The sequence below is a fragment of the Equus przewalskii genome, chromosome 13, assembly GCF_037783145.1.
Source record: "Equus przewalskii isolate Varuska chromosome 13, EquPr2, whole genome shotgun sequence".
Classification (NCBI taxonomy): Eukaryota; Metazoa; Chordata; class Mammalia; order Perissodactyla; family Equidae; genus Equus; species Equus przewalskii.
The window spans coordinates 6758616-6774600 of NC_091843.1; the positions used below are offsets into that span (position 1 = coordinate 6758616).

Genomic DNA, 15985 nt, shown 5'->3' on the forward strand with positions numbered 1-15985 from the left:
ATTACTTGCCTGGTTAAGACAACTTAAATCTGTGATGACTGTGTCTAAAGTAGGAGCAAATGGGCTCTAAGTCCTAAAATGTCTCCCTATCAAACAAGTTTTAGGATCATCTTTGTGACAGATTTTGTCTTTTTTTTCCTCTCTACTTGCTGGTTCTTAGCTAGTGGAAGTGGGAGCATAACTGAACTGAAGATAAGAGGGTACCAGAATATATACCACGCAATTCTCCTTTACTTTCCTGTAAGTACAGAAGATCGAGGCACCCCTCCAAAGCGCCATATTCAAATATAATTATTGGCAGGTGTCCCAATCTATTATTTGGTTTGGATATCAGAATTCCAGGATGTGTTTGCAGGATGGGTAGGATTTTTTCCCCTTAATGTAGGGGTCAAATCATGCCTTTAGTTACAATGAATACGGGCCTTGTTTCTTCATTTTGAAATTGGGACAATAAAGACAAACCCCCTAGGGTTGAGAAACCCTATAGAGAAATGAGATAACATATGTGAAAGTACTTAGCTCAGTGCCTGGTCTATAGTAAAAACTAAAAACAAACAAGTACTGACTTGAAAATTATTTAATATTTTAAAGTTGATAAATAAAGATATTCTATTATTTTCTACTCTCAAAACTTCATCTATAATCAGCTTTTGATCATCATATATCACTTATTCACTGTAAAAATGTTCCTCTCATTTGACATGCTTCCAGGAGGCATTTCCCCCACCGTCACCTGTATTATGTATTAAGAGGCACTGTAGTATAAGGATTAAGAGCCAAATCTTGTGTGTGAATAGTAATAATAAACACAATAACAATAATTTCTACCTCATAGGATTGTTGAATGAATTAAATGAGTTAATACATGTAAAACACTTAGAATATCATAGGCATGTTAGCTACTATTAAATATATATTAGTTTAGTTCTATGTGAAAACTGGATTTGAGGCATGTTGTCCAAATTTACATAATGAAAACTTTACGCTAAGCAAAAATAATTTAGAAACAAATTTTAATACAAAAATGTCCCAAAATATAATGCCTTGCCATATCAATTATTTAGAGGATTATTCACATATTTGGAATCTTTGCTCCTGCTCCATAAACACAGATAAAAGAGAAGGGTAACATTGGCCAAAAAAACTAATTAAAAATGTTATCATTAATATGAATTCGCTGTATGTACCCAAACCTGCATTAAACAAACGTAAAAACCATTCTCACTCATTTCAAATTAAAATAAGCATTGCCCAGTATTAATTACATTTCAGGTAAATTATTTCCTTTTAATAGAACAATACCACACTAGTCTTTGACTGATCACCAATATGATTATGTAGCCACGTAAGCTCTATCCTATATTTTCTGTGGTAAATTTCAAGATCTCTCCAAAACACCTAAGGAATTCTTTCTAATAATGATGGAAATTGAATTACTAATATCTATAAAATTTCTTCCCTGAAATTAATAGCGCTTAAGGTAATAAATTTAAAGAAGATAGCAGTGTTTAGAAAAAGGGTGTGCATTGTGGTTGCAGCAGTTCAAATTTCACAGGAACTTGCATTAGGATCACAAGGAACTCAGGAATCACCTAGGTCACCTCCAACATTTTATGAAGAAACTGAGGCCCCCAAATGCTACGATACTGAGAGGGGCCAGACCACAACCTAGGGCTCCCAGCACTCAGGCAAATAAATGTACCGTCAAGATTTTTCATATCAAATTTAACCAAGTAATTCATACCAACTTAAAACGGTACTGGTTTTTTTGCCGAAAGATTCAGAAAAATAATTGTGAAAAACACACAAAGAACTGCATTTAAGTAAGCACCACAGTAATCAGTTTAATAACTTCTTACGATGTTTTCAAAGCCCAATTAGGAATTTCTTGTCATAAAGATTTTTTCAATTTCAGATCACCCCAATGCTTGCTCTTGGGTTCCTTCATCCTCCATCTCCCTCTCTCTCTCTAACAGACACACACACACACACACACACACACACACACACACACACACAATCTCCTAAAAGAACAGTCGGGAAGGTGAGCAGAAATCAACAACTTTCTTTCTAACCCTGCCATATTTGATCCAGGTATACTGACTCGTCCTTTTTCCATCCTCAGCATGACAGACAATAATTCTAAGGGAAGAGTTAGTTTCTAACAATATCTTTTAGTATCAACCTTAGTTTATTTTATTATATTATTTCATAAATCGGCCTAATCTCTCAAAAATCATCTGATGGAAAGGTTTCACAGGTTAAACACATTCTGTTAGCCCCATAAAAATATTAATAATGTGCATATATGTATCATTTATTCATTTTTCTGAAATTTTCATTTTTCCCAAAGCAAATCTTCATCAAAAGTCAGTAAAGTGAGAATGGAAAATAAACCACGAGGTCACATAAGTTCATTCTGTCAGTGTATAGCAGCAAAATAAAAAGGAAAAGTATACTCAATTCTGAGCCAATCCTAATCCAGTTAAAATGGATGGAATAACATCTCAGATTTTTTAAATTAGCAACATATGAATAATTCGCAAAAGTTACCTCTGCATTAAATTTCCCTTAAATTTATGTTTAAAGGAATATCAGAAGCAACTTTTTAAAAATAGACTTCATGGGATCGCCAATGTCCTAAACAGCCTTTTACGGGACCACTAAAGCACAATAACTACTCTCTTCAGTTTGAGTAAAAAAAAAACCCTTTCAGAAAACAAAAGCCAACAGCTTTTTGATACTCAGGCAAACAATTATTTTTAAAAATCTAAAGTTAAATTTAACCAAATATTTTAAGATACATCCTAACCATTACACCTGAGTCCTTAGAGAAGGGATATTTAATTCCCTGGAATGACGCAGGGTTCTCTTAGCAAACCTCCTCTCTCACTAAGCAAATTATTAATTAAAACAGATAATTCTGCTTGTGCTGACATCATATCTGGGGACACTGCAACTATTTTGTAATCTGTTTTGGCCCTTGCAGAAAGCTCTCTAAAATAACCCTCTCGCTGTAGCACATGTGTACGTGTAAACATGTATGTATACACGTATACAGATACAGTTCTAATCCTTGTTTTTTTAATCTCGAGTTTGCACTCTTACCAGCTGTGTGCTCTTGGTCAAGTTATTATATCTTTCTGATATTCAATTTTCTCAGCTGTAAAATGGGGATAATAATAGAACTTACCTTGTGGGGTTGTTGAGGGGACTGACTCAATGTTAGCTTATTATTCCATATAAATTTCCCAAACACATATAAATGATCATACCCTCAAAGTATACAATTTTAGTGGGGAATCTGATGTTCAAATAACTATGAAATTCCCTTTTTCTCATATCTATCACCTAGGCTGGCTGCTCATTAATTCAAAAACATAAAACAATGTGACTCTTGCAGAATATAGATACACTGGTAGCAAGAAACACAAGTGATCTTTGCCTGAATCTATTTTTAGGAATGGTTTAATTATCTGTACCCCTAGTGTTAACACTGGAAAATAAACAAATGGGTGAAAGGCATCATAAAAGAGTCAGTCTGAGATCAACAGTTTCATAGTATTCAAAAATAAAGGGGAATGAAAAAAACATTCAGATCATTTCTCTAGCAATCCTCACTGATAAGGCAGGCCAGAATTTGCAAAGAGGTTTAAGGAGGAATTGCCAAATTGATGAATTCAGACTGTTTAGACTGCATGGTACAGAGAGGTTCCAGGTTTAAAATATAACCAGTGAGAAAACTGTAATTCAATAGTTGGTTTTCAGTGACTCAATACCTTACAGTGGAGAAAGAAATGAATTTTTTTGGTTATATAGTTACTGCATATGGGGAGAAAATGCTCATCAGCTTCCACAATGAAATATATTTATATCTATATACTATTTATTCTCACCTAAATAAGCAGGAAAAAACCAACCCTGATTCTCTTGTCAGGCTAAAAAGGTGCTACAGTTAATAATTACCACATCACTAGCTACCTGGTATTCATAATTATGCCAATTCATACAATTATCTATGGGAAGACTACAATTAGAAATTTACCAAAGAAACTGTTGAATATTTTGCTCCAAATTACACTCCTCTCCTGCCAAAATAATGTCTAGCAATTAACTCATTTTCTAAGAAGAGCTCTGATATGAATGTGGACAACTCAAACTTTTAAATAGATATTAACGCCAAACCATTTCCTTATTCATCTTAATCTATTAATGGAACATAATCTTACCGGAAAAGGAAAAATGTTGTCAGCCCTGTTCAAGCTATCTTCCATCCAGGATTTAGGAGCAAAGGCAGAACTGGGGCGAGCGTACTTCTGGAGCTGAATATGATTGCTTGCAAAATTTTTCTTCAAAGGCGAGATGGAGTTCAGGGGCGTTATTCCTCCATTCAGCCCTCTGCGGTGATCTCGGCCTTGGGACCCTCCCCAGCCACCATATCCGCCTCCCCCGGGGCTCCAGGAAGACGACGGTGTGGGAGAGGGACTCTGGTAGCTGCTCCACGGAGAGGGGGGTTTGTTGAGATTATTGGCCAAATGAGGCAGCTGGTTAAAAGCAGCATTTCTATGTGTGAAAGGTGGCGGATGGGGACTGGCAGGAGACCTCCTTTGCTGCTGATGCTGGCTGTGATGATGCTGGAAATGAGGGTGATGAGGGTGGTGCTGGGAGAGAGGCCCGATCTGAGGGGAGAAGCTGCCTCCGAAGCCAGGGCTGACATGATGGGGAAAATTTTGAAACAGCAGAGCACCGTTATTGGCCGAAGCAGCCGGGACCCCTCCCTGGTGAAAGAAACTTGCATCTTCATTGATGATTGTAGAGGAAGAAGGTGCTATTGCTGCTGACCAGTTACTGAAACCAGTAAGAGACGATGCGCTAGACGTCAAGGGCTGGGTCGAAGCCCCTAGCCCCGCAGCTTCTTGATAATCAAACCCTGTCAACACTGGTGATTCGATTCTTATTTTCTCCTTCCCGTTGCCATTTTCCGAAGAAGTGTCCCCCTGATTTTCTTCAGATTTCGCCTTCTCAGGTTCAGGTAGTATTCCAGCTTCCTGACCTGGGCTGGGGGAGAGCTGCTGCTTTTCTAAAGGGTCTTGCTGCTCCTGCTGCTGACCTTTTGCTTTTTCGGACCCCAAGATCTCATCCTGAATGTTATGGGTGGCCGGAGCAGGAAAGAGCCAAGCTGAGCCGGCGCTGCTGCCACTGGCAGCTGTGTTATTATTTATAAAAGCAGCAGGACTGGGGGTGGCATTTTGGTGATGGTGTGGAGGCTGCAGATGCGGATGGAATCTGACTGGAAAAGCAGATTTATTCCCAGTATTGCTTTGCACTAGCACTCCAAACCCGTAATCCCCCATTTATTATTTTTAGGATCAGAATCTTACGATAAAAAAGGACAACCTGATGTCTCACGCCTTTGTATCCTCTACCCCCAATTTAAGTCGTTTGTTTGAAATGTCTTATTTATAGCTAGCTCAAAGATCGCAGCTTATCACCTTAAATAGTTCTGATTTGGAATTCTGGTCTCTGACAGAAAAGAAAAAGCTGAAAAAAAAAAAATCTCTTAAAACATTGACATGAATCCAACTGGGCTTATTTCTAGGAGGGAATAAAAACGAAGGGGGTAAAAATCAAGTCTTTGGTTAGTAAAATAGGCGCTTTCTTTTTCCAAAGGAAAATGTACATGAATGACAAAAACACAGCTTCTCAAGCGTCTACGGACGGAGAAGAGTAAGAACTGCGCGGAGTAAAAATATATATATATAATTTAACAATCACATATGGTCTTCCTCAGCAGTTCAGCTTCACTCACATAAAAATCAGAACAGGGCGAAAGGGGAGAAGACGTTGTGTTCTCGGCAGCTTGGTTAAGAAGAATCAGGAATAATTTAACATTATATATTATATATCTATATATAGAGATTCTATTAGGTGCTCTGGGCGGGGGAGGCGGTCAGCGCCGGCCGATGGGCAGACGCCGGCAGCGGGCTTTCCGCCGCTCCCGGTCCTGTCGCTGCTCCTCCGCGGGGCGCACGTCGGGCCTGCGGGGCTGCTCCCGAGGCTCTGGGTGCAGATCGTGCTGCGGTCGCTGTGCCTGGGCTGCCCCCGGCCTCCTCTCCCCCATGAAATGGGCTGGGGACACCCGCTTCTCCCTCGGGGGGTGGCGATCGGGGGCTCAGCGGGCCTCGCGCGGGGCGAGCGGGCGGCCCGGGGGCGCGGGGGCGGCCTGGACGGGCCCGCGGGCTCGGCCTCTTCCCCTCTCGGCGGCTCCGAGGTGTTTCTCCCTCATGGGACCCAGGCGCGGTCCGTGCGGTCCTCCCAGTTCGAGTCTCGGCGGGGGCAGAAAGAGGAAAAGAGGAAAGCCCACTCGTGTAGTGATTCTAAAGGAGAAGGGCCGCCCCCCCGCGCGCGCGCTCTCTTGGCCCCCCCAGGTTTTTTTTAAAACTACAATTTGGGAGGCTTTTGTTTCTCCTCACGGTTGTTGGGCCGCCGCCGCCGCCGCCTTCGCCCGGTCCCGCAGTCCCCGCTGTCGTGGTGGCGGACTCCGCCCGGCGCCGCTGCTTCTCTCCCTCTTCCCCCTCGTCCTCCTCTGCTGTCGCCGCCGCCGCCGCCGCCGCCGCCTCCCGGCGCCGGGTCCCGCAGCCGCGGCTGAGTCCCTCTCCTCAGGACCGAGCCGACTGAAATGACAACCAGCTGGAAAGACCGAGAGACACTTCCGGTTCGAGGAGGGAGGGGCGGGGCGCCGCCGACGCCCCGCCCACCCGCCGGAAGGCCACTCCGCGGCTAGCTTTTAGGCGAGGCCACGCCCCCGGCTCAGATCCCCGCCCAGGAAGGTCGGAAAGTCTCCTCGAGAGACTGCCTTTCCGTCTGCGCCTGGCCCGGGGAGGCCCGGCGCCCGCTCCCCACCCCGAGTGAGCGCTGCGGGTCGCCATCTTTAGTGTGGGCAAAGGACAGCTGCGCTGTTTATCCGCCCTAACCACACTTTGCAGGAGATGCGTATAGAGACACGCGGAAGAGAACAGATGCCCCGAGCACCACGGGAAAGAGTCAAGGTTTTGGGGATCAGAGTGGCGACCCGTCAAACCTCGGATGAACGGGAGGACTGCCCATAGTAAAGGTGGGTCCCCAGGCGTCACGTGCTCTGGCCCGAGCTCCGCCCCAGAGGGATCTGGAAGGGGAGGCGGGTCTTCCCAGCTGCTGTTCGGTGCCTAGAACTGCGTACGTCCTTGTTCTGAATGCAGACCTCACGCGGGAGCCTCCGTTCACCTTTCCTTCCTTCCCCTCCACCCGCCCAGCTTGCCTTAGGCTTCCTTCTGGTGCAGTCTCTCAGCCACGAAGATACATCTGTTGTAGGCATCCGTGGCTGAGTCCTCATGTCCATCCCGTTCTAGTCCGTCCTACACGCTGCAGCAGAGGGATATTTCCAAAACGAAAACTTCATCGTGGTCTTCACCTGCTCACATCTCTTCTATGGCTCCCCATTACTCTGATGAAAAAAGGCAAACTCTTTAGTCTGGTATACAGGGCTTGCCATTCTGCGGGCACCGTGTCTTTACACCTCATGTCCCTATAAACGCCCCCCACCAAGCTGTTTAGACATACCCTCAGTGCCTTTTTACTTTCCCTTTCCTCTCTTCTCCACTTGGTAAACATTTTTGTTTTAGGAATCAGTTCAAAAGCTACCAACTTTGTCTTCTAAGTTCTCACGTTGGAGCGTCCATGGCTGTGTGTACATCTCATGCTTGTTTATCACACTCTGTTGTAATGGTGGCTTACATCTCCTGGCCTTGCGCTCACTTGTGGGCTCTTTGAGGACAGGACTTTGCAGGTAAGAGGCATCAGTGAACGGAAGCCGAAAAAATGAATGAACAAACCAACTATAATGAAGTCTTTTCCTGAAAAGTCTTTTTCCCTTTCCAAGACTGAATTATTTCATTCCTCATGCCTGGTTTGGAGCCCACTTCTCTCAAACTTTCATCATTTAGGTTATTCATTTGCTGCTCCGGCACTCCATGTCTTCTTGTTCATCTTTGTACATTTCCACCACTGTGACCACCCTCAGGGCCTAGGGTAATGCCTTGCTCTCAGCACAAGCTTTAAAGATGTTGTGTAAGTGAATGTTTTCCCTTAGTAGGAAATGAGAAAGGAAAATAAATCAGAGTAGAGCCTGAAGCGACTATGGCAAGAGTAGGGAAAGAAAGAGAGCTCAAAGACTTTTAAGAAGCACCTTATGAACAAAAGTAGCTTCCATTTCATTTCTATAGCCTTTGCTCAATGACCCCAACTTCTGCTGCCTCGGTTTCTCAGTCCTCCAGCACTTCCATGTAGAACACCTGTTTGGGGCGTTAATCAGTGATTTTATTCTCTTTCATGGTATCGTGAGCATGACTCTTGTCCCTGCAGCCCTTGAGGGCAGGGATGGGGTCTTGCTCTGCTGTTTATTCCCCACACTGGACATACCTTGAGACTTAGCTGGTTCACAGAGATGTCATTTCCTCCAGAATGGTCTCCCTGACTGCCCCTCTCTCTAGCGTCTTGTAGATTCCTCTCTTTTAATTACTGCTGGTTGTCAGAAGGTTAGTTTCTTGAGGGCAGAGGTTGCATCTGATTTATCTTTGTGTCCCCAGTGGCCAGCAGAGGGTCTGGCACAGAGTGGACTCAGGTCACGTTTATGGAATGAACAAATGAGTGTTCAGTGCCCGGTAGATGGCTGAGAATCTCTTGCGGCTACCAGTTCTCAGGGGCTACGAAGGCAGCCATGACTTGGAGGAAAGAGGACTATCTTTGGAACCAAACAGCATAATTTGAATCCTGGGTCTTCTACTTCTTAGTTGTGCAGCCCTCGGCATCACCCCTACAAGCCCCTGGCTCCTCATAGATAAAATGGGAATGATATTCCCTCCCTCGCTAGGTTGGTAAATTACATGAGATGCACATGAAGTGGTAGGCTCAAAGGAGGTTTTCAAAATGTCAGTTCCTTATTAACATGGTAAGTGCAGAGAGCTACTTCACAAGTGTCTTTTGCTTAGAAGCAGCTGTGTGCATGAGTGAATCCAGGAACCTCTGTTGGCTTGTGGAGGGAGGAGGCACGCCTGAGTCAGCCTGATCTTTTAAGGCTAAATCAAGTATGGGCAGTAGGTTTGGGCTGGCCTGAAGCTCAGAGGCTCGCTGTAGACGTCAGGCTCCTGGTTTGAGACTAGGAGCCTGGGAGAAGGAGGGGAAGCAGTTCTCTTGGGTCAGTTGCCTACTCAGAAACCCAGGCTATCCAGCTCAGGGCTGCCCTCCTTGGAAACACGCTGGCCTCAGAAACTGTCCCAGGTAACCATGACAACAATTCAGCAGCTCCATTTAGGATCTCCAAAGGGATCTACAGTTGCAGATGAGTGCTGGCTTGAACACTGCTAGCAGAAGAGAGCCCCTCCCAGGAAGCGTGCTCCCTGGGAAGCTTTAGGGTTGCAGAGAAAGCAAGCTCTGCCCAAACATTAAGGTGCTACCAGATTAAACAAACAAACAAACTTCCTCCCTGTCTGGGGAGGGCTGACACCCTTCAGAGAAGATGTGGGCTAGAGAATGCTTGTACCCTGCTGGCTACTGCCCAGCCCCCTCTGGGGTTTGAGGTCAACCACACCCCAAACCCGGAGCCTCCCAGGAAGCAGAGCCCTAATATCTCCTTCACCAGCCTCTTTGAAAGCTTGGCAGGCAATATAAATCTCACCCCATAATCACGCAGAGTCAACTCTGCCCCACTCTAGCTCTGATGTCCTCCACCACTGCCCTTGAAGCAGACCTTGTCAGCCTTCTCTAAATGGCACACACTCAAGCTCCCCGGGGGCCTGTCTGATGAGTTTAGCAATCAGGGCCACCACCCAAGGCCGCCAAGGTTGTGCACTGTGCAACTCCATAAAGCACCACAAACTATTATGTGAATGCCACCCCCTGGAGTTGTATAATGCAGTGACCCTGCTTCTGTTCATTTCCATAAGACACAGAGGCACATTGTGGAAATATGACACCCATACAAAAAAGCCACCAGATTCTACTGTAAATTACATGAGGATACAATCATCGCATGCAGAAATATTTAAAGCAGTTGATCCTTTGAGAGTTGGTGGCCCAGAAGCTTTCTGTAATGGAGCTGAAGGACACAGTGTCCTTGGTGTTGTTTTGGGTGGTGAGCTGTAGTGAGAAGACAAGTCTGGGCAGGTGTATGGTCCAGTCCCCTACGAGATTAATACCCAGCGATTACTTTGCCTAGCAGCGTTAATCAGCATTCTAATGTAGTGGCGGAAGACTGTTTTACTGAACCGAAAAATATCTAATAATATTCAAAGGCAGGCGCTGTGGATGTAGGGGAAGAGAGAAAAGTGGAATTACTTTTGGAATATCCTCTTTTCCAAGAGTCCCTGGCAGCTCACTACCAGAAGATGAGCTGGACAGAAACAAAACCAAGTCCCCAAAGCAGGTTTTATTAAACCCCACCTCTGACCTCCTCCCTGTTTCAATATTGGAAAGTGTGTGTGTTTACTTAGAAAGCACCATTGTTTTTTTTACAGCTAATTGCTGGGTTACAGTTTCTCCTTTGGTTTGTTGTTTTATAACCTGTGCAAGCCCTCTGCGTTTGAAACACTGTTTCCCTCCTGCTTTCTCATTTAAGGTCTTATCATTAACAGAGTTCATAGTCAACAAGCCATTTTGGTGGGGAGAGGCGGAGCCAGTTCCTCCGATGCATTGTTACTGAATAAACGGTTTGGAAAGGTCCAGGACACAGACATGCTTCACTTGAAATTGCTGTATCCTGGCAAGGATTTAGGTGAGCTGGAACAGGGGGTTGACCTTCCAAACTCTGACGTGCATCACATGGGATGACTTGGATTCTTTTGTGGCTCCAGCCACCTATGTGGACAGGCAGCTGACCTAGATTACCCCTTGCTGTTTAGCTTGGACACACTTCACTTCTCAGTCTGAAAAACGTGCCCATGCTGCGGGACAGCTGCCATCTCACGCCCTGTGGCTAGGCTGGAGGATTTTCACCAGCAGTGCTGGAGAAAGACTAGCTTTTCAGAGCTTGCAGGGAAGCTGCAGGGTCCAGAGGTCAGAGAGCCGGGAGTCCAAGAGCAAAATTCTAACCCCAACATCGCCATAAACTCACAGGCGCTGGTCCAGTTTGCCTGATGATTTCCTTTCAGCTAGAATTTTTACCACCGAGAGTTTCACTTCGGAACCCTTAATTAGTAGAGGTTCAAAGTCATCTATAAACAAAACAAAAAGATGGTTCTTTCCTTTTATGTCCAAATTTCTTGCTCCCCTAGTCTTAGAATGTATATATGTTTCTAAAGAACGATTGTAAGAGTTGATTTCTAAGCATCCAACCTCAGACTTTAGTGTGCATCGGTCCCCATGGGACTGCGTCAAATGCAGATTCCAAGGCCCGTCCCCCAAGATATTCTGATAAAGTTTTCTCACAAAGTTATAAGGCACAAGCGGTTTTTCTCGTAATAATGTCAGAGCACAGAAAAACCGAAATAAGAATGGCTAAAACAAAAAAGTTCCTTTCTCACATAAAAGAAGTTTGGGAGCGTAAGCATAGGGCTGGTGGAGCCGTTCCAGGAAGTGATCAGAAACCAGTTTCCTTCTCTCTTATTGCTTTTCACTCCTCAAAATGTAACTTTTGCCTTTTGATCCAAGGTAGCTGATCAAGTTCCAGCCATCATGTCTGTATTCCAGACCAAAGGAAGGAGGAAAAGATGCAGGACAGAACCCTTCTCTTTGAGGAAACTTTTCAGAAGGCACACATATCGCTTCTGTTCTGCTCCCATTGGCTCGAACTTGGCCTTATGGCCACACCTAGTGGCAAAAGAGGTTTGAAGTTATGGTCTTTGCGTCACACTCATGTAGTGAATTAAAAATCACATTCTGTTACCAAAGAAGCAAAGGAAGGTGGATATTGGGAGCTGGGGCACTTAGACCCAGAGAGGTATAGTGACTCAGCTGAGGTCTTATAGCCAACCCAGTGCCCTCATTTTTGCAATTGAGGAAACTGAGGCCCAGGGAAGGGCTTTGTCTATAATGAGTTATTTTGCCCAGGTATTTCCACTCAGAACTCTTTCCTCTATCAAGTGGTCCTCAAATTATAGTACACATCAGAATCACCTGCAGAACTAGTTAAAACAAACGAGAATTTCTGATTGAATAGGTGTGGGGTAGAGCCAAGAATGTGCATTTCTAGCAAGTTTTCAGGTGGTGCTGATGCTGCTGGTCTGATGAATACACTTTGAGAAGCAGTGTCCACAGTACCTCCCATCTGCGTTTAACAAGGACCTTCAGTTCACTGTGGCCAAGTGAACGCATCACCTCCTTCCCAGCCTTAGTTCTCCTCCCATTTTCTCTAGCTCACTCAGTGGTACCATGATTCATTTTCTTGCTTGCCTAAGCCAAACTTAGGAGTCATCCTAAACTCCTCCTTCTCCATCCTCTTATAATTGGTCCATAGGTTTTCTTCATTTTCTCTCTTCAGCATCTCCTCTTTCTCTCCATCTTCTGCTTTGGTTCAAGCCTGATCATTTCTCACCTGGACTTTTTGCAAAAGCCCTCTTCAGATTTACCACCTGGCCTTGCTCACTGAATCTCTGTAAACGGAGAGTCCGCATTACTCCATTGCTTCAACACTTTCAGTGGCTCCCTGATGTAGTCAACTGTATTTTTCAAACTTCAGTGATTTCATTCCAGCATCACAATTTTTGCCATATTGGTGTAGCTCCTACACTATTACTTAATATTTTTCTATAAGCTGACTTACCTTTTTAAAAAACTTAAATAAATATATATTCAAGGCACATTGATTTGCTACCCAAAATGAAAAACTAGTATCACTTCTGATAACCAAAAGGTAATTATCACATTTAAAACAATGAAAACAAAATAATGGTATTGAATTCTTCTGGATCCTGTATGCATCTTTCTCTTTGTTAAAAAGGAAGATTAATAAGGTTAGAGAGGTGCCAAAGACTTACTTTCCCAATCTTGAAAAGTTTCTTTACATAATTAGAAAGACTAAAAGAGAATGGAAAAGGAACTAAATATCTTCTTGTGTGATTCAAGATTACATGCTGTCTTGTCTCTGTGCCACCCGCAGTCGCCTAATGTACCCCACTGGGAAAGGACCCATTGTCTGAAAAGCACGGCCAGACTCCTTAACATGGCATCCCGTGCATTTGACGACCTGACACTTGCGTGACATTTTAGCATCAGCTCGTCCAGCTCTGAGAGCATTGTTCCAAGCATCCCGGAAACCTTGAGGTTCCACAAGCTTATGAAGTCATAAATACCATTTGCTGCAAGTAACAGAATGCTTGAGTAAGAGGCCCTTAAACAATAAGATATTTTTCTCACACATCGAGAAGTCTACAGGTGGGTGGTTGCTAGTGCTGGCTGGTCGCTGTTGCTGGCTGGTCGCTGTGCTGGCTGGTCCGTGATGTCAGGGCTCTGGGTTGAAATCTCTGGATGTTCTTGGCCTTCCCTTCAGGGTCTTAAGATGTCTGCCACAGCCCCAGTCATCACACCGTGGCATTCAGAAGCAAGAAACAGAGGGCTTCAAAGAGTTGAGAGTTTCTGGTCATGAGCTTTCCTCTGATCGGGGGGAAAGGTCTTTCCCAAGGGCCCTCCAGCACACTTCCTGTTATCTTTTTGGTCAGAACTGGGTCACATGCACCTTTCCTGCAACCAAAGAACTCCAACATGAAACATAAAACAAAATCATGATTCTGCTGGCAAAGGAGCAGGGCCAGTCTCTGGAGGAGTCCACAAGTGTGTCCTGTGCTCACCACACGACTTCCTTTGGCCTTTCTTCTGTCTGTTTGCCAAGAACACCTACTTTGTGTGCCAGGGGAGCTCTACTCAAGCACCCTCACTGGCTTTTCCTGACCCCCGCAGAGATGGGTATCTTCTAGGCTGGCACAGACCAGACACTTGGCCACTTCATTGGCTATTATGCAATTGACTCTTTAGATCCCACCCACTAAAGTTGCTTCCCCAGACCAGACACTCTTTTCTTTTCTCTTTTGCATCCCTGAACCCAGCATTATGCCCAGCACATAGTAGGCCTTTAGTGAGTGTTTGTTGAATTAAGGTTAAATTAATTAGTTTTTTTGTCTGTCTTATATACAAAGCACAAGTAAGTCCAAAGTAATAAATGTTAGGTTGAATTTCACAACAAGCATACTTGGAAAATCTTACAAATAGTACTCCAGATTTTATTCTTGTTTTGGGGAAAATACAGCAATCTCCTAATAGTGTACATCAAGTTACTCTTGGCATAAAACTTCTACCACACTGCTGATCTTCCGGCAAATCAGTCACTGTAAATCCTGGAGTGTGGTTTTATAAACTTAGTAAACCATTTCAATCTTGTGTGAAACACATTAGACAGGGTAATAGCTTCATTTGGCTGAGTCATCTTAGGTCCAGTTCCACGACTGCATTAAGCTAGTCTCTATTCACATACCCTCAATGTTAAACAGCCTCTTAATGAAGTGAATTGCCTTGAAGCCACTGGATAGTGCACACACACACACACACAAAGTTATCACCCCCAAAACAACTGGAGAGACAGTAATTCTATAATATTAATGAGCAATATCCCATACAATTGGATGTGCCAGTTTCTAATGTAACTGAGTGGATTCTCAGTAATGGGCGTCTTGAAATGACCTGGCCCCCATGGAAGTAACTTCAGGTTCAACAGCCCATGTAAAATATAATAAATGCATAAATAATTTAGCAAGGGAAATAGGTAGCGTTATGGCCACACTTCTGCGCTGCTGTTATTTAAAAGCCTGGCAGCTTGGTAGTTAGAAACCACTACGTCCAGGGGTGTTGTAATTCACCATTTGCTCAGAGTCGAAAAGAGGTAGATGAGACCTGCCAGCCCCTAGCTCATTTTTTATTTAGAGGCAATTTTTTTTAATCCATTCAGCCATTTAAGTTCCAAAAATAGAAAAGGAAAAAGAAATAAACACACTTCAAATTTAGAAGTTTAAAGGCTGGTTGGAGTTCTCGTTAGGCAAGGTCTGGGCTGGATTTTTTAAGAAACATTCTACAAATTTGTAAGTGCATGGTGAGTTTAAAAATTAGTTTCATTTTGTGTGTGTGTGTGTGTGTGTGTGTGTGTCTCTTTTTAATCCATACATGTTGGTTTATGAGGCAGTGTTTTTCAAATCCTAGTCCTTTTTATATACTAAGACACATCATTTTTGCTGTCATATTGTACTTCCTATCTTAGTTATTATTCACCCAACATTATTTGTAAATGGACTCAATTTTTAGAACTTAACCAAATAGGTTTAAAAGGAAAATTTTGTATCACTAATGTAAATAGAAAAATCAGTATGTCATGCCATAAACAGATGCCGTCATTTATTTTTTCCTCACACACACTGAAATAAATACATACTGAGTCAAACCAGTGCCTGGTAATTAGAATAAGAGTTCCTGTGTGCACTGCCTGAAAGGATCCCCAGGACTGTCAGTGGACTCTTAGGGAAGCACTGGCTTACTCGTTAAGAGCACAGATCTTTCGAATCAGCCAAGATTGGTTGAAGTCCCACCTCTGCCGTTTGCCAGCTGAATGACTCGTGATCAGGTCTTTTTGTCTCTCTGAACCTCAGTTCCTGCATCTGGAAAATGGGGATGCAAATTGCTGAGCAATTAGTTGAGACGACCGTATGAGGTAATACCTGGAAAGCTCTTAGCACAGCACCTATCTTATAGCAAGTGTCCAAGAAATGTCAGCTATGATTATTATTAATTTGTGACTGGGGAGTTGTGGGTCATCACAGAGAACCAACCACCAATGATTTCAGTTCAGAACAAACAGAATGGACTAGGTGTCTACCATGTGACAGGCTCTGTGGTAGGCCCTGGGGAAATGGAGATACTTCTTGAAGTGACAGACATGTAAGGAGCTAATGATAGCAGTCTATGGGAAGTGCAG

The 15985-nt window shown here is 43.8% G+C and overlaps 1 protein-coding gene across 4 annotated transcripts in view; it reads right to left on the reverse strand.

Moving 5' to 3' along the window:
* The window catches only part of CPEB4 (cytoplasmic polyadenylation element binding protein 4), a 63664-nt gene extending 57221 nt beyond the window's left edge, over nucleotides 1–6443 (reverse strand). The window contains exon 1 of one of the 4 annotated variants that reach the window (XM_008525405.2): nucleotides 4230–6443. In XM_008525405.2, coding sequence (XP_008523627.1) covers nucleotides 4230–5354 — 1125 coding nt within the window. In that variant the 5' untranslated portion in view covers nucleotides 5355–6443. The remainder of the gene's footprint in view (nucleotides 1–4229) is intronic. The other 3 variants (XM_008525404.2, XM_070569023.1, XM_008525406.2) reach the window with 3 other exon arrangements.
* Nucleotides 6444–15985: the final 9542 nt, after the last annotated feature.